Source organism: Notolepis coatsorum, assembly GCF_963971535.1.
Source record: "Notolepis coatsorum genome assembly, chromosome: 8".
Classification (NCBI taxonomy): domain Eukaryota; kingdom Metazoa; phylum Chordata; class Actinopteri; order Aulopiformes; family Paralepididae; genus Notolepis; species Notolepis coatsorum.
In genome coordinates this window covers 56,442,218-56,468,565 of record NC_140172.1, presented here as the reverse complement: position 1 = coordinate 56,468,565, position 26,348 = coordinate 56,442,218, and the positions used below count along the sequence as shown (strand labels likewise).

Genomic DNA, 26,348 nt, shown 5'->3' with positions numbered 1-26,348 from the left:
GGACTGCAGCAGCAGCAGGACCAGACTCGCTCGGAGGAAGCGGCTGATACTGATGTGATCAAGAACCATCCGGTTCTTTTGAGCGGCTCTTTGGTACGGACAAAGGGAAAGTTGGTGGGAGCCAATAGAGGCCTGTCTCCACCAATCACAAGTTAGAGATCCCCCTCTCACCTAGGAATGCATGTAATCCAGGGGTTCTCAAACTTTTTTATACCACAACCCCATTTTATTTAGGAATGTTTTTGGCGACCACACACATATTGTATCGCGTAATTTCAACGTGGAATATGAAAATAAAAGCACACGTTGTTGAACTTGATCATGCATATTTATTAGAAAATGAAATTACAGCACTGTTATCAATTAAATGTATGAATATCATCAACAAAAGCAACAGAATTGTTTCTGTATACACATTTATAAAACGAGGCATATTTTGCCAAAATGTTGCCAGAACATAAAATGTTGTAAGAAAATGCGTTCACATGCGCTTTTCAAGAAGAAAAAAAACTAGACTTAATGGGAAGGGTGTGCTTGTACATTTGAACAGTTCCATGTTACGCGGCAACAGAAGATTTTCTAAGAATTATCATTGTTCCACTTAGATGAAGCCTTTCATACAAAGTAGGTTAAAATGTAATATTTCATTTTCATACTTCTGAGTTAGTTACTCCTAAGAGATCAATTCACACCTTCCCACTTATCTTGACGCTTACAATTCATCCATATTAGCATATACATTCTAATCATAATTCATAATAAAAATGTGCTCATCTATTTCATCACTCAAATCCAAGCTTAAATATACATTGTTAAATGAATAGCTTCAATCTCATAAAACCATTAATGTCACTTTGTTTTACAGTTTCATGTTAATTTGTTTAGACAAATTATTAATGTTGTTGTTTTTGTTATTATTATTACTTTGATCATTATTGTTATTTTTATCTTAATATTATGAAAATTGTTTTATGAACTTATTTCACTTTACTTTTTTTTTTATCCAATGATTTAATGAGTTGAGGCCCCGTATAGGCCCATCTGGGTCTCTTGCCTCTACTCAGCACCTTTATACACTTTCTGTCATGGTCAATGTGTTTTATTCAAGATGTAGGTTTTATTTAAAATATTGTACAAGTTCTGTCATGAAAAGGTTTTACTATCCAACCTAATGACAAGTACATGTCAATGGATGTTCTATCATAAAGTAAACAACAATTTGTTTAGATTTTTTATTGATTTAAAGTGAATTGATTCCAATCCTATAACGTTTTGATAGTTTTATCAATAGTACAGCCATTACTCTGTCAATATACACACAATGACAAAATAGTTAGTTACTTTCGCAACAGGTTGCTCTGCAATTCCCATAAACCCACAAGCAGTTAGATGGTAGAAAAACCATTAAAGATGATAAATTCATATAGAGGAACATCCATTCTTTTAATAGAATACCAATGAAGACAATACATGGAACATTACTCTAAAATAAACACTTCTTGTGTATTACTAGGCATTTTGATTAGATAGTCATTAGATAAAATAAAATCACTAGTGGCCACGTTAAAGTATAAAAATCCATACCAGAAGCATGTTTTCCCCTCCAGGGTGTACAAAGTGTGTTTCTTAACCATCTTGGCTTTTGGCTAGTCACCCCATTGAGGTCAGAAGGTTCCTATGATCCCAGTATTTAAAATACTAGAACAATGTGTATTCACTCTTATACCATGACATATTGTCCCAGGAACATCCACACCGTCTGTCTCACTCCTCAGAGCGACAGAAACACAACTGTTGTTGTCAATGAAAACCGTGTCTATGCTAGTACTGCTTCTCTCTTATAGCGGCTTCTGTGCAGGTCAAAAGCTCTTGGTAGTAGTCGTTTTTCATTTAAAAAGAATGGCCAAATATTACTACCACTATTATTGTTATGATTGTTGATAGACTGATAGCTGTAATGACGTACTGAAGCGTTTTCCACACTGGTCACAATAGTAGACCTTCTTCCGTGTGTTGTGTATTATCAGTTTGGATGGTTTTAAATTCCTGCTACATTAGTTAAAATGGTACCTATTTTTCATGTGAAGTTTTCCCCACAGTGGTATAGTTTCTCTCCTGTGTGAATTACATCATTATGACTAACTTTTCTAACACTTGTCACAGCAGTAGATTTTCTCTCCTCTAAGAATTGACAGGTTTGACATTTCCCTGAATCTTCTCTCCCAAGTGAATTGTCTCATATTTACTCAAACATGCTAATGTTGTGAATCTCTTACCACACAAACCACAGTGTGAATTATCTGGTGTGATTTAAGATAGTCAAATGACTAAAGCTCTTCCCACACTTGTCACCGCAGTAAGGGCTTCTCTCCTGTGTGAATTCTCTGGTGTGTTTTCAGACTAGTCAAACATCTAAAGCTCTTCCCACACTGGTCACAGAAGTAGGGCTTCTCTCCGGTGTGAATTCTCTGGTGAAATGTAAGACTAGTCAAATATCTAAAGCTCTTCCCACACTGGTCACAGAAGTAGGGCTTCTCTCCGGTGTGAATTCTCTGGTGTAATTTCAGACTAGTCAAATATCTAAAGCTCTTCTCACACTGGTGACAGAAGTAGGGCTTCTCTCCTGTGTGAATTCTCTGGTGTAATTTAAGATTAGTCAAATGACTAAAGCTCTTCCCACACTGGTCACAGAAGTAGGGCTTCTCTCCTTTGTGAATTCTCTGGTGTAATTTAAGACTAGGCAAATAACTAAATCTCTTCTCACACTGGTCACAGCAGTAGGGCTTCTCTCCTGTGTGAATTCTCTGGTGTAATGTAAGACTAGTTGAATGTCTAAAGCTCTTCCCACACTGGTCACAGCAGTAGGGCTTCTCTCCTGTGTGAATTCTCTGGTGTGATGTAAGACTAGTCAAATGACTAAAGCTCTTTCCACACTGGTCACAGCAGTAGGGCTTCTCTCCTGTGTGTATTATCTGGTGTGTTTTCAGATTAGACAGTCGACTAAAGCTCTTCTCACACTGGTGACAGAAGTAGGGCTTCTCTCCTGTGTGAATTCTCTGGTGTGTTTTCAGATTAGACAGTTGACTAAAGCTCTTCTCACACTGGTGACAGGGGTAGGGCTTCTCTCCTGTGTGAATTCTCTGGTGTGTTTTCAGACTAAACAGTTGACTAAAGCTCTTCTCACACTGGTCACAGCAGTAGGGCTTCTCTCCTGTGTGAATTCTCTTGTGTGTTTTCAGATGAGACAGTCGACTAAAGCTCTTCTCACACTGGTCACAGAAGTAAAGCTTCTCTCCTGTGTGAATTGTCTGGTGTCTTTTCAGATAAGACAGTCGACTAAAGCTCTTCTCACACTGGTGACAGAAGTAGGGCTTCTCTCCTGTGTGAATTCTCTGGTGTGATTGCAGATTTCTCTGTTGACTAAAGCTTGTCCCACACTGGTCACAGCAGTAGGGCTTCTCTCCTGTGTGAATTCTCTGGTGTGATTGCAGACTACTCTGTCGACTAAAGCTCTTCTCACACTGGTCACAGCAATAGGGCTTCTCTCCTGTGTGAATTCTCTGGTGTGATTGCAGATTACTCTGTCGACTAAAGCTTGTCCCACACTGGTCACAGCAGTAGGGCTTCTCTCCTGTGTGAATTATCTGGTGTCTTTGCAGACTACTCTGTTGACTAAAGCTCTTCTTACACTGGTCACAGCAGTAGGGCTTCTCTCCTGTGTGAATTCTCTGGTGTATTTGCAGATCCCTCAGTTGTCTAAAGCTCTTCCTACACTGGTCACATGAATAGAGTTTCTTTCCTGTGTGAATGCGCTGGTGTTTATTGAGATTCATCTTTGAACTGAAGCTTTTTCCACACTGGTCACAGCAGAGACCTTTTCTTCCATCCAAGCCTCTTGGTTTCTTCCCAGGCCTGATAGGACAGCTATCTGGATGGAGATAGTGATGGAGAAGAGTGTCAGAGGAAGGAGAGATTTGGTGATTTTATTCAGCTTAATTTCCATCTAAAAGGTTTATAATGGTATGTAGCTGGGTTTTATAGTTTAAGAACACAGTGTAGTCCAGAGTCGTCTACAGTTCTAGACTCAAACCACTTTGTTTCAAGCACCAGTTGGTCAACAGTTTCTGGAGCAGGAGTGGTTACATCATGGCTATGGTCCAGGACTAAAGCGCCTTTAGTTATGACAGATTTAAGTGTCACCTTATGCATCAAACCTTATATCACGCTATGGGACATTTCATATCTCTGTAACGATATATATCACAATGTATGTTTTCTGTAAAATGGATGAAACATTTGTGTACAAAATAACCACATAATTCAGGACAACTGTTTAATAATCCTGAGTTTAAACTAAATACAAACGAAAGGCTTTGTCTTTTAATATGGCTAGGGCTCAACATGTTAACCTCTTAAGCCTAGGGATGCACCAATATGAAAATTCTCGACCGATACAGATACAGATTGTTCAAATAACACAATCGGCCAACACCGATATTTTGTTATTTGTGCCCTGGCAGTTTCATTTTTTATTTCTTTTTTTTAATACACCGGTATATATAATTGTTTTCAATTTGTATGATGTTCTCTCTCTCTCTTACATAGTAGTAGTACTGTATATTTGTATGAAAATGGAGGACCCTTATGTAAACAAGCCTAAAGTATTTTTCTGGGTCCTGTTCCTCGTACGTGGCTAACTAAGTTAGCCGGATAATTTTCAGGATAACTTGACATAAGTCAGGCTTTTCGGTTCCACGAAGAAAGTTTGGCTAAATCATTATAGCAACAGATCCATAAATTTGAACCTGCTCCGGGGCAGGATTACTTAAGTTAGCTGGATAAGCTTGCCACTCCCTCGGAGATCCCATTATACCATTCTGAATAATGTTTTTGTGCTTAGTTTTTCTAGAGGGGTCGCAAGATAATTTCCAGGTTTTCTTTTCGTAATTGGATCATGTCCTATTCCAATACACATTTTTACTTATGATTGTACTATATTCTATTGTGCTATATTTAATTTAGTTTATTTCCCATTACATTTTTAATTTCTCCATCGCCACAAATCCACCCCTCAATTAATATCGCTGCAGAGGGGGCATTATCCCACGAGACAATGCATTGGGAACTTGTCTCCAACGAGGAGACCTACCCCGTGAATATTATTGTGCTGATCGGAATACGGGCGTGTGCGTGGGAGCTTGCGCAAAATCACCCATATTTTTGGATATCCCAAAAGCACTTAGACAGGGATATGATGCAACATGCGGACCAAAACATCAGCACGCTTCACAAATGACACGCAAATGAGATGATTTAGTCACAAATGACAAAAGGTATTTCAGATTGATTTCAAATGTCAAATTTGGCTAGAAGCCAAGGTATGGCGAGTGCCATGATGATGATTCATTCTCCTGGACACTTTTCACTTTACATTTTCACACTTATTACTGTACATTTACTGTATATTTCTGTATATTTTTGGCTGGATAGTTTAGTATATTTAAGATATTCTTATTCATATTGAGTTTGACTACCTAAATGTTTATTGTTGTTCAATGTGAGCGATCTGGGCCCTGTTCCCCGTACGTGGCTAACTGAGTTAGCCGGATAATCTTCAGGATAACTTGACATAAGTCAAGCTTTTCGGTTCCACGAAGCAGGCTTGTCTAAATCACTATGGCAACAGATAGAAAACCTCCAGAGCAGGTTTAGTTGAGTTAGCTGGATATAAGCTGGCCACTCCCTCGGAACAAAATGGCAGCTCCCTTCCTCAGAGATTGATTGATTGAAAACTTTATTAACAGATTGCAGAATGGGGTACAATACAGTACGGCTCAATACACACAATTGTTAAGGGGATGCAGACCCAGAGAAAGACTTTCGTCTTGTTTACATCAGGGTCCCCCATTTTCAATTCATAATGACATTTATGACATACACAACATACAGATATATATCATGACATACAGTACTGTTACATTTGTGACATACAAGATATGCAAATATACAGTACTGTTAAACAGAGATCCTAACAGAAAATATATACATATGAGGGGGAGGAAACTGTACATTGGGAGGGGGTGGGTGGGTGGGAGGGGGTGTTTGGACATTTACAGGGGCCAGTTTCGAATTTAAGCCTCCCGTATGTGCTCTTTGATCCCATTATACCATTCTGAATAATGTTTTCGTGAGATGATTTCCAGAATGTATTGATTTCATAGAATGTGTGAAATAGGCCTATAATTAAAAACAATTAAAATACATTAAACTGGTAAAAGAAATGCTTTTGAAATGTAAAATAGCTCGCTGCCCACCTCCGATGCCGACTGGATATCAATTGAGGGGAATACGCACAACTATCTGCCATTTGGATCTACCTACCTATTCGAAAAAACATTATCTGCACTGACTTATGTAAAAAATAAGTACAGATTACGTCCGAATGAATGTGGAGGATGATCTCCGAGTCACTGTCACCAAAATTAAACCCAGACTGGACTTGTTGTGCTTCAAGCATATGCCCAATGAGTTGAACATTAGCCTTCTAAATGAAACGCGCTATATGTATTCATTTTATGGTTGTTTGATTATTGTGTTATTTTGTGTAGTTATTGTGCGTGTTAAAAGCCTCCAATGCATATGTGTGCGTGTGAACTTTTGCATGTTTCAACCACCTCCTATAATAGTTGGGGTCGCGGCTCTCTGACACGTTATTTCGTGGGGTCGCGACCTGAAAACTTTGGGAACGATGTATTTATATATTACATGATACCTAAGCGCGTACAGTACAGATATCCTCATAAGTATCTATTCATTTGTATCAATTAGATACTCTTTGGGCTTGTTTTTATCTACTTATTCTGAAAGAGTTGAAGCTGGGTAGTGCAGCGGACTAAGCGCCTGCCTACCACCGCAGAGACACTGGGATCGAATCAGCAGTACCTCCGGCTTGGTCGGTCGTCCATACTAACACAAGCAGTTGTTGTATTGAGCTGTACTGTATTGTACCCATTCTGCAATCCGATAATAAAGTTTTCAATCAGTTCAGTTCAGTTATTTTTTATTTCGGGCTTTGGACACATAACAACGGTCATTCCATAAATTGCCAAAGTTTTACCAGCTGCTATTGCAGCATTGTCCAAAAAGGGCTAGGGAGAAGCACTAGGCTTGTCGGGCCCTACCCCTGAAGACTTACGTTTCGTTTTTGTCTTTTTTTTTTTTTTACATACATACATACATACATACATAGTACATATATATAGTACACATTACAGTACACACATATAGTACACATTACAGTACACATTACAGTATACTATACCTGCAGTATATAATAGCATATATAATAGTATATAGTACATAATAGTATATACATATATAATGTGATATGAGATATATAGTACATGATATATACAATATAATATAGTACCATAATATAATAGTATATACTGCAAATATAGTTCAATATAATATACAAATTAATTATAATATGATTATATAATGTAATATGATATAAAGTATGTATTTTTCATACGTATCATACGTTTATTTTTTTTATTAACACATTGAGTGCCACGCCCCTTCCGGGAAGTACATCTGGCCTTGCCGCCCATTAACCCCATGTAAACGCTCACCTTGTTTGTAGAGCTAAACCTATATTTTATATTATCGCTATGGGTCTAATAACACTGTAGTGTAGATTGTCAGTGAGTTGCTTCCAGTCAACGTGCAAAAAACAGATAATTTTTTCATCCGTACATTTCCGTTTTATACCGTTTTGACTATGAATATAGTTTGGGTGCTTCTGAGTAATTCCAGGAAAAAGACGCGAAAATTGTTTTTTCGTGGAATCCACTTATCACGTTGTCATTTTTCGCCTGATTATCGAATCTTCCTGAAATCAACGCTAGATTATCATTATTATGTCTCCTCGTGCATACATGAAATGGGCCCTGGAGCGCGGCGCTCCCCCCCCCCCCCCTCCTGCACCCAACGGTAAACAGCCACACACAGCACACACAGATAGCTTCAATCGCGGGAGAAAGAAATATCAGATCAACGCAAGATTGGATATATAGAGTCCTTACCGGTCTCTGATGTAATGCAAAAAAAAGAATCCAATTATCTGATCGCCATTCCAGTTATCCACAGCGATCCTGTCTCCGGCGTTATTGGGCATTGCACATGAACGGGCGGGCGGGGTCAGTTGTCCAAGCCATCCCTACAAGCGTGTGTTTTGCCGGAGTGTTTAGGACCCGCCCCCACGCCACAGCTCGTTAGAGAAAAGAAACTACAGCGTTTCTAATGGAGTGCAATAGCGGCCGAAGGCATTAAAGGGCGGTATAAGACCGTCTGCCAGCTCAAACACATTCAGTACAGCATGCACAAGGTGCCCCGCTGAATTATGATGGCAATAGCGAATAAAAGAAATACCATGAGAAAAACGTAGATCTACGTTTCCGGCTCTCAACCGTCGGGCGACAGAAACATAGTTCTATGTTAACGGCACCCAAAGAAGGGATGCTCGATATTGGCTTTTTTACCGATACCGATATTCCGATATTGTCCAACTCTTAATTTCCGATACCGATATCAACCGATACCGATATATGCAGGGTTTCCCCGTCCAAAAAACGGAATAATTTGAGGTAACTAATAATTTCACTGGATATATATATAACAAATATTGTTATTGTTTTTTTTGTTTTTAAACCAATACCGATATTTTCCGATATCACATTTTACTGCCGATATCGGCCGATAATATCGGTCGGCCGATAATATCGAACATCCCTAGTTAATATGCAACTAAAGCTCTTCTTCCCTTCTGTACCTATCGAAAATAGATTTTTCTAGTCTAGATTTGAATTGATTTATGTTTTCACAATATTTTTGTTCATCCTCTAGCCCAGTGGTTCTCAACTGGTCTAGCCTCAGGACCCAACATTTTCCTTAGTCATTAACCCATTCCCTGCCACCACTTTGATCATCTTATACCATTCTCTGCCAGTACTGTAAGTCTATGGAGATGTTCACCTTCTTTGCAGGGCTATAACTTTTTAAATAGAATTGCTAAATTGACATTACTATGGCCCATTCAACATCGATTACCGTAAGGTTATGTATATAGCCAAGTTCTATGAATTATGGTGACGCTCAGCATCATTCTGCACGCACTTTACGTCGTGCACGCGCACTGAATAAAAAATTCCACAATGTACCTTTACATCCCAACATTCGTCTGGCCACACCCCTATCCGCTTACCTTCATAAGCAGGTGTGTGGTCACCTACTCGCCTCCTTCCCAAACTTTCACCACAAGGCGAGATCAAGGGCCGCAGCGGCGTCCTGATGCTGAGCGTCACCATAATTCATAGAACTTGGTTATATACATAACCTTACGTTCTATTTCATTATGGCTGCCGCTCAGCATCATTCTGCACAAGAGGAGCTGAGCGGGAGCCAAAGCTCGACAAATGTACCCCGCTGAGGCCCCCCACAACCATCAGACCGGGGAGGACCGAGCCCCCTGACCCTCCCTAATGGAGGATACCCTCCCTATTGGAGGACGGGAGGGAGACGGATCCGACCGTGCAAAGAGGAACACAAGCATCTCAACGCACAGGGTGAGCAGACCGTGGCTTGACCCCACGACTACGCACACGCACAACCCGCATGCCACCAGGGAACGAACGGAAGGAACAACCCTCGTTACTGCCCCCAGAATCACGGGGTCAAGAGCAAACTCAACCCTGTGGCAAGGCCGTAGCAGCGGAGTGCGAAGGAAGACCCAGACCCACTGAAGGAACTGGATCCCCTGGAAAAAGGGGGCGCGGAGAGGTCAATGACGCCAGGCATCAAGACCCCACCAGGCGGTCACTTAGTGACACCGCCCCCCACATCGCCAGCGTATTCGGATAGAGCCCCTCCAAGAGCGGGCCCTTACCCCCCAATAGTAGACCGCCTGGCACACTGACCCTGCAAAACAGGCAGTCAGCATGGCCGTAAAGCACTCAAAAAAGGTTAACCAACGGAAGCAGGCAGCGCACCGGGGATACCAGGCAGCAGGCTGTAGACCTGAGCCTGGAGCACTGCGGACGAGACAGGCGCCAAAAGGGGTCAACTGAAAACAGCCCCCCCGGCGGAAGGGGCGTATGCTGGCGTTGTTGAGCACCATGACAAAAGCCTCCATCAAAAGAAACCCACCCAGAGGGGTCGAGGCAGAGAAGGCTGACACGATTGGCAGACGTCATGAACGTGCAGGGGCACACTCAACCGGGTAACCCGGGAGTTGACTCTGCTCCAACACACCAGGGAATCAACCACCCTCTCGGTACACAGATGGTGGATGTTCCTATAACCCCTCAAGAAAAACTCCAAAACACACCTGCGGGTATACACCAGCTATACCGCAGCACAAGTATTTTAGTTTCCAAAAAAGGGTTATCCCAGGCCTACGGTTTCAACTAAACATTACTTCGGACCGGGCCCGGCGGCTCGGGAAGCACACAGGGTTACCAGAGGAGGTCCCGAAGACCACCCCAACAGCCCCCTCTTCGCCATGCATGAGAGAGGAGCAAAAGAAGGAGAACCAGCCCCTTACAATAGTGCCAGGTACAACATGTACCCAACAAAGGGTACCTGTATATGACACAGGACCTGTTTTTGCAAGAACTGTTGCAGGCATCCATTTGACCCCTTTGGTATAGTTCCGGGCGAGAACCCGGTCTCCAGCTGTGAAGCTCCGAAACGTTGCTTTCGCTCGCCTCTCCACTTGAGCTCTCTGTTGCATATGCACCATCTCCCTCGTCTTTTGGGGTCTCAGGAGGTCAAGTCGAGTGCGGAGTTGTCTCTTGAGCATAGCCGAGGCAGGCGAGACCTTTGTCGTAGCATGAGGTGTGTTTCGGTATGACAGCAGGAAAGCACTGAGGCGCCTGTTGATGGACTGTGTACCTTGAGAGGACTTGAGAGCTTGCTTCATGGTCTGTACAAACCTTTCAGCGAGCCCATTGGTAGCAGGGTGATAGGGTGCAGACTTGATGTGCTGAATACCATTCTCCTCCATGAATGTCTTGAACTCTTCAGACACTAGTTGTGGGCCGTTATCACTAACCAGCTGTTGTGGTAGACCAAAGTGGCTGAAGATAGACCTTAGCTCTTCGATGGTCCTCATAGAGGAGGTGCCCGTCATGACGACAACCTCAGGCCATTTGCTATGAGCGTCGACTGCAATTAAGAACATGTGGTTCTCCAATGGTCCAGCAAAGTCTATGTGGACTCTTTGCCATGGTTCTTCAGGCCAGTCCCACGGATGTAATGGAGCCAGCTGTGGGAGGTTTCTCACTCTCTGGCAGGCAGAACATGACTTTGCTTTCTCCTCTATAGCTGCATCCAGGCCTGGCCACCAGAAATAGCTGCGTGCAATTTCCTTCATACGCACGACCCCACAGTGTCCATAGTGGAGCTCGTCAAGCACTTTCCCTCTCAGTGGTGGGGGAATAATGACACGATAGGCATCCAGACTGGACCGACAACTCGTTTCGTCTCACCATGTAAGGCTTCAAGCTTGGTGTCATCTCCCCTCCCCTTCCACGAGTGACGATGTCCATAACCTCAGACATGACCGGGTCCGTGTGTGTGTGTTTCTTCACATGAGTTGAGGTCACTGGAGCAGCGGTCACTTCCTTGAAGTAGAAGATCTCCGCTTGTGGTGTCGATTATGTGTGACAGGCAACGGGAGCCTCGAGAGCCCGTCAGCATTCCCGTGCTGATCCGACTTCCTATACCTAATGTCATACCGGTGGGCAGACAGCAACAAAGCCCATCGCTGCATACGACTGGCCGCAAGCGATGGAATGCCTGTATGAGGACCGAAGATAGAGGTGAGAGGTCGATGGTCTGTCAGTAGCGTGAATTTCCTGCCGTAGAGATATTGATGACATTTCTTTATTCCAAACACTATAGACAGTGCTTCACGCTCAATCTGCGCATAATTGCCTTCCGCTTTGCTCAGCATCCGTGATGCAAAGGCGATAGGTCTCTCTTCCCCTGATGGCATGATGTGTGATACTACTGCACCCACACCATAAGGTGAGGCGTCACAGGCCAGCTGAAGTGACAAGGCGGGGTCAAAGTGGGTGAGGGCTTCAGACTGAGAGAGGGCTGTCTTTGCTCCTTTGAAAGCTGCCTCACACTTGTCTGTCCAATTCCATGTTTGGGTTTTGTGTAGCAGCTCATGGAGCGGTTTCAGCCTATTGGCAAGGTCAGGCACAAACTTTGCATAGTATGTCAGCAGGCCAAGGAATGATCTCAACTGACTCACATTCGTCGGAGATGGAGCCTCCACAATAGCCTTCACCTTTGACGGAGCTTTGTGGAGTCCAGTGCTGTCAATCACGTGCCCCAGGTACTCGACAGAAGGTTGGAAAAACTCGCATTTGTCTTCCCGGACTCTAAGACCATATTCCTCCAGTCTTTGTAGTGTGGCCCCCAGGTTCCTTAAGTGCGACTGCTCATCCGGTCCTGTGATAAGCAGGTCATCCAGGTAACACTGGACCCCTCGTAGCCCACTTAGGATCTGGTCCATTGCTCTTTGGAAAAGTGCCGGAGCAGAAGTAATCCCAAAAGGAAGCCTCTGGTGCCTGAATAGCCCCTTGTGTGTCACTATGGTCAACAGTTCCTGTGACTCTGGATCTACATGCATCTGGAGATATGCCTGACACAAGTCTATTTTACTAAACTTCTGTCCCCCAGCTAAACCTGAAAAGAGTTCATCAATGAGGGGTAATGGATACTGTTCTGCAATCAAGACAGGGTTCACAGTGACTTTAAAATCACCACAGAGTCTTAGACCCCCATCCTTCTTCATGACTGGAACAATCGGCGTGGCCCATTCACTGGTGCTCACTGGCGCCAACACCCCACTCTCCACCAATCTGTCTAGTTCTGCATCTACCCTGGGTTTGATGGCATACGGAACAGGTCTAGCCTTTAAACACCTCGGTGTGCTTCCTGGTTTGACTGTCAGCTCAACAGTAATGTCCTTCATGCTACCAAGGTCTCGACCAAAAACGTTGGAGTGCTTCTTCAAAATCTCCTGTAGGGGGCCTGTGTCTCCATCCTTAACCATGAACACTTCTTGCCAGTTCAGTCTGAGTTTCTCAAGCCATCGCCGTCCTAGCAGAGCTTGACGGTTTCCACGAATGAAGTACAGTGGAAGAGTCTTCTTCCGCTTGTTGTGTTCCACTGTTACATTCACAACTCCTAACACTGGAACAGCCTCTCCAGTGTAGGTCCTTAACTTCAATTTGCTCACTCGAAGAGTCAGGTGCTGCAGCTTCTCTCTGAAAACAGCCTCTGATACCATGGACACACGTGTGCCGGTGTCCACTTGCATCCGCACTGCTTTATTGTCCAACAGTGGTGTGACCCAGTATCCATCATCAATGTCCAGCACAGATAACACATGTACAGTATCATCATCATCATCAGACTCACAGTCACTCTGCTCGTCCTGTTCGTGCTCCATCTTATTCACACGTTTCTTCTTGTTTCTGTAGAAACCACCTTTCTTCATCTCAGTGTGCTGTTTGTATGTCTGGGTCTTTCTATTACCACAAGCACGTTCGATATGGCCTTTTATACCGCAGTTTCTGCAGTCTACGTCTTTACACCAACACTCTGATGCCCCATTCTCCCACAGCGGTAGCATGGCTTGCCAGCTGTTGTCTTCTTGTCCTCAAAAGACAACTTGTGCACTTGGGCTGATAGACTTAGCTGCTGTGCTTCTCGGGCAGCCATTTGACGTACTTATCTCTATGGCCTTTTCCAGTCTCAGGTTAGCTTCACTCGGTAGTCGTTTCTGAATAGACTCACTGCGTAGACCACACACCAGTCTGTCACGTATGGTGTCATTGAGTGAAATACCAAATTCACAATATTCAGACAGGCGTTTAAGTACAGCTACAAACTGTGAAACAGATTCACCCTCTTCTTGGTTCCTTTTATGGAACCTGAAACGCTCTGCAATGACCAGTGGCTTAGGAGAGTAGTGATCTTTTAATATTCCCACTATGTCTTTATAGGACTTGTCCCCTGGCTTCTCCGGTTGCACCAGACTGCGCAGTAGGTTATATGTTTTTGCTCCCATAACACTTAAGAATGTAGGTACTATGATATCCTCTTCAATCTTATTAGCAAGTGCAAAATACTCAAACCTCTCGGTGTAAGAACTCCATTGTTCTGTTTCTTCGAATGGTCCAATATGTCCAAACAGTGCAGCCATCTTCTTGCAATTAGTCCTTTCCTTGTTTCGTTTGAGTTACTGTCTTTGGACCTGGCACCATCCGCCCCTCCTCATTTACTCAGTCTCCTTCCCATCGCGGAGATTTCACCTTTTTTTGTGTCTCTTTACTCCGCCCGCAACAGTGTCAACACAGCAGTATGCACCGTTGCCAAGTTACCGCAGCCCCGACGTCGCGCTGCACACTCGCGAAAACAAACAAACACGTCAGATGCGGACTATTGCCGACAATAACAAACACAACGTGAGATCCGTATTATCCTCGTCGCCAGTTTTGTTGTATACTCATCTGGTTATTTAGTATAACATATAATAATGAGGAGACACGAGACAAGGGTAAATTCCAGTTGACAGCTCTTTAGTGGAAAACTCAACACAGGTGATTACAATGACAGCCGTACTTATTAGCAGGGGACGTGACGGTATCTAATAAGGGGCAAACTTAGAATGTCAATACACAACAGTCTCCATAACGCCTAACCCTGTGACACCTGGGCCGACCCGGCATTCTTCCCCCTGAAAAAAAGCCCAAGTCCCTCAGGGTACCAGAACAGCAGATCTGCATCCCCGGCAGACAACGGGTTAACTGACCTGGACCAGCGTGACCAGAACCAGTCCCGTGCCCTAACCACGCCGACATGCCTACTCCAGGAGAAGGGGCAGATATGCGTGTTGATCTAAAACATGAAAAGAGTGCGCCACCCAGACGGTCCTGTTTACACCGCGCTCGGTGGCTCACCCCAAGGGCGTGAGACCCCTCTACCTATGTTCCGATCTATTCCATTAACATCCCCCAGATATGAACGAGAATCCGTCGAGACCCAGTAACAGGCTCTCGGAAGAGGAAAAAATCCCCCATCCCAGTTGCTTTATAAAAACGCTGTTTTAATAACAAGTAACCAAGGCGTACTAGCCACCCGCATGATTCTGAATAGAAACACCCCGAGCCAGCACTATGTATGCGTCGGGACCCAAAACATATCAATGGACAGTCTAACAGACCCCACATTGATCCTTCAAGGCGCCTGGGAGAACGACAAGAAGGTTGTCGTGCTTCACTTTCTCCACACTTTTTTATTAAAAAAAGAAGAAACACCGACTGACATGAATCCCACTTGACGCAGCCGAGGGTAAAAATTGTTTACATTTTTATATCCCGTCATCCCTACCACAGAGGAGAGACGGAACTCCTCAGAGAGACTTCCCACGTGAGCCATAGATTGAAAAGCCACGGTAACATTGAGTCATGTGACCAACCGACTCAAGTTACGTGTATATTGAGCGTAGTAGAACATTAAGTTCCTACGCTCTACCCCGACACTTGACAACAACAGACCCTACATACGGGTCTAAACTCACGGAAGTCATCGTCCAATAGCAACGTGCCTAGTGACGTGTGCTATGACGGGGGGAAACCCAAGACTCAAACGCCTGTGATGGGTGCAGAGTCTGGGAAACCCTTCCCCCCCCCTCCCTGCCAAGCCGCCTAACAGCTTGGCCCTGACTGAACGAAAAAGAGAGGCCAATAAACCCCCTGACCAATCAGAAGAGGGAAGGAGAGGTTTATCCGGCACCCCCTCACAAGCCCAACCCTTGCATACAACAACAACAATAGCCATATGATACCTTTAGTAGCAATGCCAATGAATAGCGCAAGCTAATACAATGCACGCTAACCACAGACACATCTGTGAACAGGGTTTATAGCAAGACCAAGTTGTGTGTGTGTGTGAATCCTACACCCGCATCCATGTTGTAACACAGAAAAACATTGATAGAGAGAGAGAGCGGCTGAGCCGCGGTACGTTTTCATACGAGCATTACTGCAAACCCAACACAATAGTGTTGCAGCTCAATATCACTGTGTAAGCAACAGATCACACAACTAACCTCTACCTTTATGTGGAGATTCAGGTCGAGGCAGAAAAAAACCTTTTTCAACCCAGTGTAGGCTGCAGGCCTTGCTTAAGCTCTAACATGAATGTAACATCTAGCCCTCCTATCAACCCATACTAGCGAAAGATTCACACGTTGCAACCCCATCATATGTTTGGTGAATAAACACACAGTTTGTTAACAAAAAATACAGTCCCCCTTTAGAGGGGACTCTTTATTTTCGAACAAAATCATAGCGGGGCCGGGAAGGGAAACAGGGGGGGACCACAGAGGGAAAAAGTCACTGGGTCTTAGCGACGCCTGCCACGAGCCGCTCAGGGCTTCCACCCCGTGGAGCCCCGGAGGGACGGTAAACGATCGGCGGCTGGTCTCGACGATCCCTACCGTCACCTCCGGGCGTAGATGGGCCGGCTGCAGTGGCAGAGGCACCCTCTCTCCTCCTGGCCTTCTTCGCTGAAGGTCCAGCAGTGGCGGTGGTGGCAGCGGCGGCCACGGCGGAGGAACCTCGACGATGCGGCGGCCATCTGACTCCACCGGCAACATCGGGCGGGGGGAAATGAGGCTGGAGCACGGAGCGTTCCTCCTGCATCTCCCTGCAGGTTGAGGTCATCAGCTGCAGTGCCGTCCCGAATAGTCCAGCATCGGAGAGGGGTGCCGTCAGAAGTGGAGTCCTCTTCTTCTCCGGCACACGCGCCTGCTCCAGCCAAAGGTGGCGCTGGATCAGAGTGGCCAGGGCGCGCACTTTCCCAACGGCTATAGCCTGCGGCTGAGTCAGATGCAGGATGGCTCCTGCCGACTGGGCGAGCTGATCATGCTGTAAATCAGTCAGCTCCGTGCCGCCCGTCAATATCCCGGACATGAATCTCGCCAGCTGCGCGATGTTAGACGCGGCAGCTAGAGATTGTGTTCCGGTGATAAATGACTGGTCGCTCCAATATGCCAACCGCCTCGCCGATTTCCCTTGGGGAACCGGCTTCCCTAACGGCTCCCACACCACCTCCGGACAAAGGAGCGCCGCCATCGGCCTATCAAGCCGTGGCACGCCCTCCTTCATGCCGTTGACCAAACCCGCCACCCGTGTGACTTGCACGTAGGCAGGAGACACCATTGACTTCACCATTCTACTTGGGAAACTACACCACTATGGCATAAGGGGTCTGGCTCTCAACTGGTTCAGTAGCTATTTACATGGTAGGCAACAGTACGTCGATATAAAAAAATCACAAATCAATAAAAATGGACATCAAATATGGGGTCCCCCAGGGGTCAATTCTAGGGCCTTTACTATTTATTCTCTATATAAATGACTTTGTCAACTCATCTGTACTTCTGCACAAAGTTATATTTGCTGATGACACTAATTTGTTTCTGTCACATAAAAATCCACTCGAGCTACAAGATCTACTCAATACAGAACTACAAAAAGTGGACACCTGGTTCAAATGCAACAAGTTATCACTAAATCTCAGCAAAACAAATTTCATTATCTTCCACTCAAATCGGATGCACACACATCACATGTGCATAAAAATAAATGGAAAGGAGCTGTCAAGAGTGGCGTCCACAAAATTCCTGGGGGTCATCATCGATGAGTCACTCAACTTCAAATGCCACATAAAATACCTACAAACAAAACTGTCCAAATATGTTGGCTTATTCTGCAAAATACGTAATTTTTTTCCCTTGCCTGCCCTTCTCACTTTATACAAAACCCTGTTTGAACCTCTCATTAATTACTGTAACGTCATATGGTGCAACACATACCCCAGCCATCTCAAAAAACTAGAAAGCCTACAAAAGAGGGTACTACAAGTGCTGTCATGGTCCGGGTATAGAGCGCCCTCAAAGCCTCTTTTCCATCGATTTGGTCTCCTGAGGCTCGCTGAATTTAACATTCATCAAAACGCATCAATTATGTATCAAGTTGTCAACAACATGAATCACAGACTGTCTGAGCTTGTCCCAGTCTGCCAACCACTGCACATCCACAACACAAGAAACAAGCATCTTATATCTGGCAAGAGGAGAAGGCTAAATTGTGCTAGCCTAAGCATAGCATGCAGGGGTCCACAGATCTGGAACAAGCTTGATGAAAATCTAAAAATTACTAATACCTTTAAAACCTTTAAAAAATCACTGAAAGAGGAACTGCTCAAATCATATCTCTAATTAAAATTATAACTTAGGAATAAAATTGTCTGTATTATGTATCTCTGTTATGTCAGTTAGTAGGTAGGTGTGTAAACCAAGATGGCGTTTTAACCCGACACTGTTGAAAAACACTGAATTCAATTTACAATTCAACATTCAACTAAATGATTTCCTAAAGAGTAATGCGGGTTCGGTACAAGACCCCAGAATGTTATGGAGATCGGTAAAGGGTTTTATTAAGGAAAACACTACTGTCTTTGCCTCCAACCTTCGCAAGAAACGTCAATCCAAATTGGTAGAACTGGAAATGCTACACTCGTCGTTATTCTCCTCTTTACAACGCAACTACTCATGTCAATTGGAGTCTCAAATCAAAGTGTTAAAAAAAGAGATTAACTCCATTTTAAGACAACAATCTGAATTTCAAATACGCAGTACAAGACAACATTATTACTTTCATGGCTCTAAACCGAGTCACCTACTAGCTATGAAGATACGATACAATGCACAATTTGCTGATATACCCGCTATTAAGGACCAACAGGGACTTGTTACTGACCCCAAGAAAATCAACGAGACGTTTAGTGCGTTTTACTCTAAGTGGTATTCGATCATAATCGAATCGAGACACTTAACCTACTTGCCTCGTATGAATGTGTATGCATGTGAATGAATGTTGGTGGTGGTCGGAGGGGCCGTAGGCGTTGATTATTCGCCACGCTTCCGTGAGTCTGCCTCAGGGCAGCTCTGGCTGCAATTGTAGCTTACCACCACCGGTATGACTGTGTATGAACGAATAATGGACTCTGTGAAGCGCTCTGAGTCAGAGCAACAGTCAGTCAGAGAAGAGCGCTATATAAATCCAATCCATTATTATTATTATTATTATAATAAACTGGATTCATTTCTTGATCAAATTAACCTACCTAAAATTTCAGAGGAAGACGCTAAACAGTTAGATGCACCTATTACACTAGAGGAACTTAGGGAGGCTATATCTGAATTGCAAAGTGGTAAGGCCCCTGGATGGGATGGTATCCCACCAGAACTGTACCTCTCATGTTGGGATGTAATTGGACCCCTATTACTTGACATGATTTTATACTCAATCAAAGAGGGGAACTTCTCCAGGGACGTTAATATGGCGCTTATAACTGTCCTTCTTAAAAAAGACAAAGACCCCACAGACTGTGGTAGTTATAGACCCTTAAGCCTCCTCGGAACCGATATTAAGCTGTACGCTAAGGTACTAGCCATCAGACTTCAAAAGCATATGACATCTTTAGTTCATCCTGATCAGACAGGCTTCATAAGAGGCCGCCTGATCACGGATAATATTAGACGGTTACTGCATGTGATAGACGCCAGCAAAGAAGTTGTACCTCCAGTAGCTGTATTATCCTTGGATGCGATGAAGGCCTTTGATAGGTTGGAATGGTCTTATTTATGGGCAGTACTTGGAAGGATGGGGTTAGGAGATGGATTTATTAATATGATCAAAGTACTATACACAGATCCGTCGGCCATGATTATAACAGGGAAATTCACCTCATCTTCTCAAGGCAATAGATGATTTTGGCAATCTATCGGGATTTAAGAAACTGGCCAAAATCGGCCTTCCTTCCACTTAATGTGATTGCGAAGGCTACCTCACTCCCAGTAAATATACCAATGGTAGAACATTTTAGATGTCTTGGAGTTGAGATATTTCCCACAATTTGCCAAACGGTGAAGTATAATTATACCGGATTCCTAGATAGGGTCACAAACGACTTCGGCAGGTGGTCAAAACTAAAAAACTCAGTACAGGCCCGAGCATCAATAGTGAAGATGGATGTTTTGCCTAGAATCAACTTTTTCAGTTCAATGTTGCCGTTACCCCCCCCCCCCCCCCCCCCTGTTGGTTACTGGCAAAAATTACAATCCAGCGCATATACATTTATTTGGAACAATAAACCTCCACGAATAAAAAGATCCACTGCACAGAGAAATAAAGCAGACGGGGGTTTAGCATTCCCAGACTTCAGCTACTATTTTAAAGCGGTCTCTTTAAGACCACTGATCACCTGGTTTGATTCTCAAGCATCTGTATCCTGGAGACCATTAGAGGAGAACATAGTGGCACCACATAGACTGCAGGATATAGTATACACCAACTTATCAATTAAGCAATGCAACTTGAAATTTGGCCCTCTTATTACACATGTGATTCGGATATGGCGTGACACACAGAAAAAATTTACTAACCAACATAAATGGCATAGTCATTCCACCCTATTTAATAACAATTCACTCCTTATTGCACAACAACCTATCAGATTTACCAAATGGGAGAAGAAGGGCATACATACATTGGGTTTTTGCAGCTTTAAAAATATATCTAACAAATTTAACCTCACCAAATCCACTTTTTATTTCTATCTACAATTAAGAGCAGCTTTTTTTTTTTTTTTTTATCCACTTTTTCTCCCATTTTTCTATATTTTCTCCCATCCCAATTTCGTATCATCCAATTCAACCCTCCCCTGTCACGAACGCTGTTTCTTGCCTCCCACAAGCCGGCTGCAATGTGGACTAAGTCATACATAGCACAAGTCCCCTCCGGTACTTGAGGTAACAGCAGTCGCATCTTTTCACCTGCGCAGCTCGATCTCTCAGTGTCGAGGAGTAATGCGTGGGAGGCTCACGCTGCCCCCGACACTTCCTGATTCTACTGCGCAGGCGCACCAACCGACTTGTAGGAGTCGCTTGTTCACAACGTTCGATCCCCACCCTTCAGTTTTCCCTCCCCGTAATACGGCCAATGTGTATTACTGCGGACGACCAGCTAAACTGAAAACAATGTGGAGAGCTGGATTCGAACACGCGAATCCTAGCGTCTCCACACTGGTGGCGAGTGCCTTGCCCACTACACCACCTAGCCGCCCTAATTAAGAGCAGCTTTAAGGGCTCATGGAGTTCCATTAAAGGTGCCACTTGAGCACCACAGATATCACAAATTATTTTATGGAAAGGAGACATCGAGAGGCTTCGTCTCTGATTTTTATCGTCACTTACTTACGTCCTCATATGAGGTCCTTCCTCTAGACTTAGTCTGGAGGAAGGATATACCAAACTTGGAAGTAGATTTTGATTGGGATGAAGTTTGGGCAAACTTACAGCTTTCATCACGCAACCCGGATCATCAACAGATTAATCTTAATTTTATTCATAGGACTTACTTAACTCGTAGACGTTTGTACCTAATGGGGCTTAAACAAGACTCTCGATGCTCCTTATGTTTAAACGGTGATATTGGTACATTTATGCATATGTATTGGGAATGCTCTCCGGTTAAGATATTCTGGGAAGAAGTAACCACGCAATTATCAGAACTTTTATTTCTGACCATACCTGTACTGCCTTCTGTATTGCTGTTGAATGATATTTCTCAGTTAGCAGCCTCTATACAGGTAAAGAGCCTAATTTTGTCCGGTCTTACGGCTGCTAAAAAGCTGATAGCATCACGCTGGATTCAACCGGATAAAATGTGCCGGAAGGTATGGGCTCTTACCTATCTTGATGTGATTTATCTAGAGATATCTACCGCAAGAATTTTAGGTGTTAATGAAGCCAGCATAGCAATCTGGTTAGAGGTGGTGGAGAGGATAAAGGTTAGCATATGAATTTGTAATTCCTGGTGTTAAACGGAATAATGGATGGATTGTCCAAGAGGGGGTCCTGAGGGGGGGGGGGGGGAAGAGCGAGCAAGAGCATAGGTATTGTATTGCATTTATTATGGGTAAATCTTTTAATCTACATTTATTTTGATTTAAGTACTGGGCTGTCATTATTGTTATTATTGTGTCAATCATAGTACTGTGATTTATTGTGGATTTCCATTGTTTATGTATTGTGTGTCTGGTTTTATGTTAAAAAAGGGGAAAATAAAAAAACATTTGTTCAAAAAAATGAAATACCATGAAATGAAAATGCACAAGTGGCTCCGAAATATTCTTTTCTTAAATAGAGAGCTCAGTATTCTGAGCCAATACAGAGAAGTTGATCATCTACCAACGCAAATCAAAGCTTACTGACAATAAAGATGATAGGCATCTTTACCCTTGGCGGTCAGTTACACTCCCACCAAATCCTGCTATGACGGATAAGCACAAAACAATTAATTTAGTCATACAGGATTTCCTTTTAGATTTCACATAGCATCAAAATAATACAATTTTAGAATGAAATGTAGAATGAAAGATCATTCTACACAACGTATCATCGCCCACCCCGGTCAGGGGAAATGCTGCATATACGTATTTAAAATCTGTTTTTTATTAATTGGAAATATTTCCACTACTTCTCCAATTTATACTTTAGAGGTTTAAGCATAGCAATGCTCTTTTAAGATCTAAGTTAATGTTCTCTTCCTTTTACTTGTTTTTTTTCATCCGTTTTCTCTGATTTATTGAGGCTCTCTCTTCAGTTCAATACCTCCATATTATTCATGGGTTACTATAAATTACACAAGTTCATATAAAATGTAAGTGATTAGGGCATGACAATTGAAGCTTATTTTTGGTCTTTATTTTTATCTTATTTAAATTTTTATTTTACGGGAAAGTGGCCAAGCCACAGTCGACATTCTACTTATGGTAGAATTTAGAGTGTTAGATCCTATGGTATACATAGGAATGTTAAGGATAATTGGATCATTCTGGGATATCCGGTGGTGCAAGGGAGGGAGTCATATGCAAAGGTTGTGTTCATGGAACACAATCCTGTACGACTCTCGGTGGGAGGGAAGGGTAGGGGATTTTTATTTGTATATATGTATGTTTTTAAGCTCGGCTCTCAACGGGACCTCACTAGTGGGATGTATATAACTGACTACAAAGTCAGCGCCCCCTCAATGGGGAGCGACGACGCCTCTCTCGCGGACAAACTCAACTCCTTCTACGCTGGGTTCGGTGTAGACAGTGTCGCCGCTAGCCCTCTGGCTAGTGACGTCACTGGCACACCGGCTGTTGTGGAGGGGGGGGGGCAACCGCGGGGGGGCGGGGGCGCTCTCTCGTTGTCGGAACACAGTGTGAGAAGAGCATTTATGCAGGTGAACACCAGGAAGGCTGCGGGCCCAGATGGTATAACAGGACGCATACTTAAGTCCTGTGCAAACCAGCTTGCCCCGGTGTTCACCGCCATATTTAATCAATCCCTGGCGGAGTCAGTAGTCCCTGCCTGCTTCAAGATGTCTACCATCATCCCGGTACCGAAGAAACCCTCCCCAACATGTCCAAATGACTACAGACCGGTGGCACTCACCTCTGTGGTCATGAAATGTTTCGAGAGGCTGGTCAAGGACCACATTTGTGCCTCTCTCCCCAGTGATATGGACCCTATGCAATTTGCATACAGGACAAACAGGTCCACTGACGACGCGGTCTCCCAGGTACTGCACAGCACTCTCTCCCACCTTGACCGTCAGAAGGGGGGCTATGTGAGACTGTTGTTCATTGACTACAGCTCAGCGTTCAACACCATAGTCCCCACCAGACTGGTGGACAAGCTGATCGAGCTAGGTCTGAGCTCCGCCCTGAGCGCCTGGGTACTGGACTTTCTGAGTGAAAGACCCCAGGCGGTCAGGGTGGGGGGTCAGACCTCCAACACCATCACCCTGAGCATCGGGTCCCCCCAGGGCTGTGTTCTAAGCCCCCTGCTGTACTCACTCTACACACACGATTGTGTGGCCAAGTTCAGCTCCAACTCCATAGTGAAGTTCGCAGACGACACAGTGGTGGTGGGGCTGATCTCAGACAACGACGAGAAGGCCTACCGAGAGGAGGTTGAGGTACTGGAACGTTGGTGCCAGGACAACAGCCTGCTCCTGAACATTGGTAAAACCAAGGAGCTGATCGTGGATTATAGGAGAGGACAGCAGGAGACACACACACCACTGATGATTAACGGGGCTACCGTGGACAGGGTGAGCAGCTTCAAGTACCTGGGGGTCCACATCTCAGAGGATCTGACATGGTCAACACACATAGACACAGTAGTAAAGAAAGCGAAGCAGCGCCTCTACCACCTGAGACAGTTAAGGAAGTTCAGAGTATCGGGGAAGATACTCGAGTCCTTCTACTCAGGAGCTGTAGAGAGCATCTTGACCGGCTACTAGGACGGAGAGGCTTAGGCTAAGCTTCTTCCCCCAGGCCATCAGAGCCTTGAACAATGAACATTGAGAGACACAGAAACTGAACTATCCACACACAAGCACACACTAGCACATACACGACACGCACGCTGAGCACGCTCACACACTAGCAGCCACTTTAACACACACGCACTTATGGCCAGAGGAAAGGCCACTTAAATTAGTATAACATCAGGAACAGTGTATTGCACTACTAAAGCTACCTAGCATGTCCTATATGCTCTGTAAATACTATGTACAGATACCGAGATGGCACACCATGTACCTGTTTATTGCACTGTTGTTTTTTATTGGATTCTATTATATGTTGTACCACTGTATTTTTATTGGACTCTATTATATGTTGTACCACTGTATTGCACATCGTCGCGGGCAAGACCAGCCGCATTTCATTGTATACCTGTATGCCGTGACAATTAAAACTCTTGACTTGACTTGACTTGACTATCTATTATTGTCTCGCACTCTAGAAGCATTACCAAAAATTACAATACAACATGTATAGATTATGGCTAGTTTGAATATAATGATATGGAACACCGGGGGAATAAATAACCAACTCAAACGCAAAAGCGTGCTCACACTGATGAAAAAAGAACATGTGGACATTGCTCTGCTAAGCGAAACGCACATTCTAGAGAAAGACATAGATAAATTAGCGGACAACACATACCATAATATTAGTCACTCTTCTATTGGTACGAGAACTCGGGGTGTAGCCATAGTCGTTAAACGTAAGTTGAATATTGTACTAAAGGGAGTATGGTCTGATGTAGAAGGTCGGATAACTATAGCTAAGATTGAACATAAGAACAGGAAAATAGCGTTGGTAGCGGTATACGCCCCAAATTTGTACGAAGAAGATTTCTTCACTACACTAACCAATGCAATGTTAGACATTCCCGATTACTCATTTATAATAGGTGCAGATTTTAATGCCACCTGGAACCCAAGGATGGACAAATCTTACCTCGCCTTTTCCAGCGAACAAAATAATTCATCGAAGGCATTAAAGGATTGGTCGAAGATTACAGGTGTAAATGACTTATGGCGGTTACTTAATCCCACGACCCGAAAGTACTCTTGTCGATCTGCGAGACATAATACACTATCCAGAATAGATTATGTCTTTGCATCACAGAGACTATTTGATAATTATGAAGTGGAAATGATACCCAACGCACTATCAGATCACTGTTATTTACTCCTTAAAGGTACATTTGGTATACTATCCTCCCGAGCCCCAAGATGGCGATTTAACTCGTTGCTGCTTAATAACAAGGAATTCATTACACAACTCAAAGAAGCTCTTATAGTATTCCAACGGGAGAATGCAAACTCGGTGCAAGACCCCAGAATAATATGGATGTCGGTAAAGGGAATGATCAAAGATTTCACGGATAGCTTTTCCTCCAAAATGCGCAAGAATCAATGCACAAAACTGGCTGAGCTGGAAACGCTTTACTCAACGTTATTTAATTCTCTAAAATACAACAACTCAACTCGACTAGAGAATCAAGTTAACGTACTAAAAATAGAGATCAATGCCATATACAGACAACAATCGGAAATACAAATACGCAGCACAAGACAACAGCAGTACTCCCATGGTTCCAAACCCAGCCACCTATTAGCCATGCGATTAAGAATTAATGCAAAATTTGCAGATATAACTACCATTAGAGCACAACAAGTACTTGTAACAGATCCTGTAAAAATAAACGATACATTCAAAGAATTCTACTCCGACTTATATAAATCAGAAACGACCTTCGATCAAAACAAAATGGACACATTTCTTAATCA

At 43.8% G+C, this 26,348-nt stretch overlaps 1 protein-coding gene across 1 annotated transcript in view; it reads right to left on the bottom strand.

Annotated features, from left to right (window-relative positions):
• Positions 1-328: 328 nt before the first annotated feature.
• Positions 329-26,348, bottom strand: part of LOC311232891 (uncharacterized protein) — a 69,222-nt gene continuing 43,202 nt past the window's right edge. Inside the window, exon 3 of the mRNA XM_084319725.1 lies at positions 329-3,928. Within this exon, the coding sequence (XP_084175851.1) occupies positions 2,349-3,928 (1,580 nt within the window). The 3' untranslated portion in view covers positions 329-2,348. The remainder of the gene's footprint in view (positions 3,929-26,348) is intronic.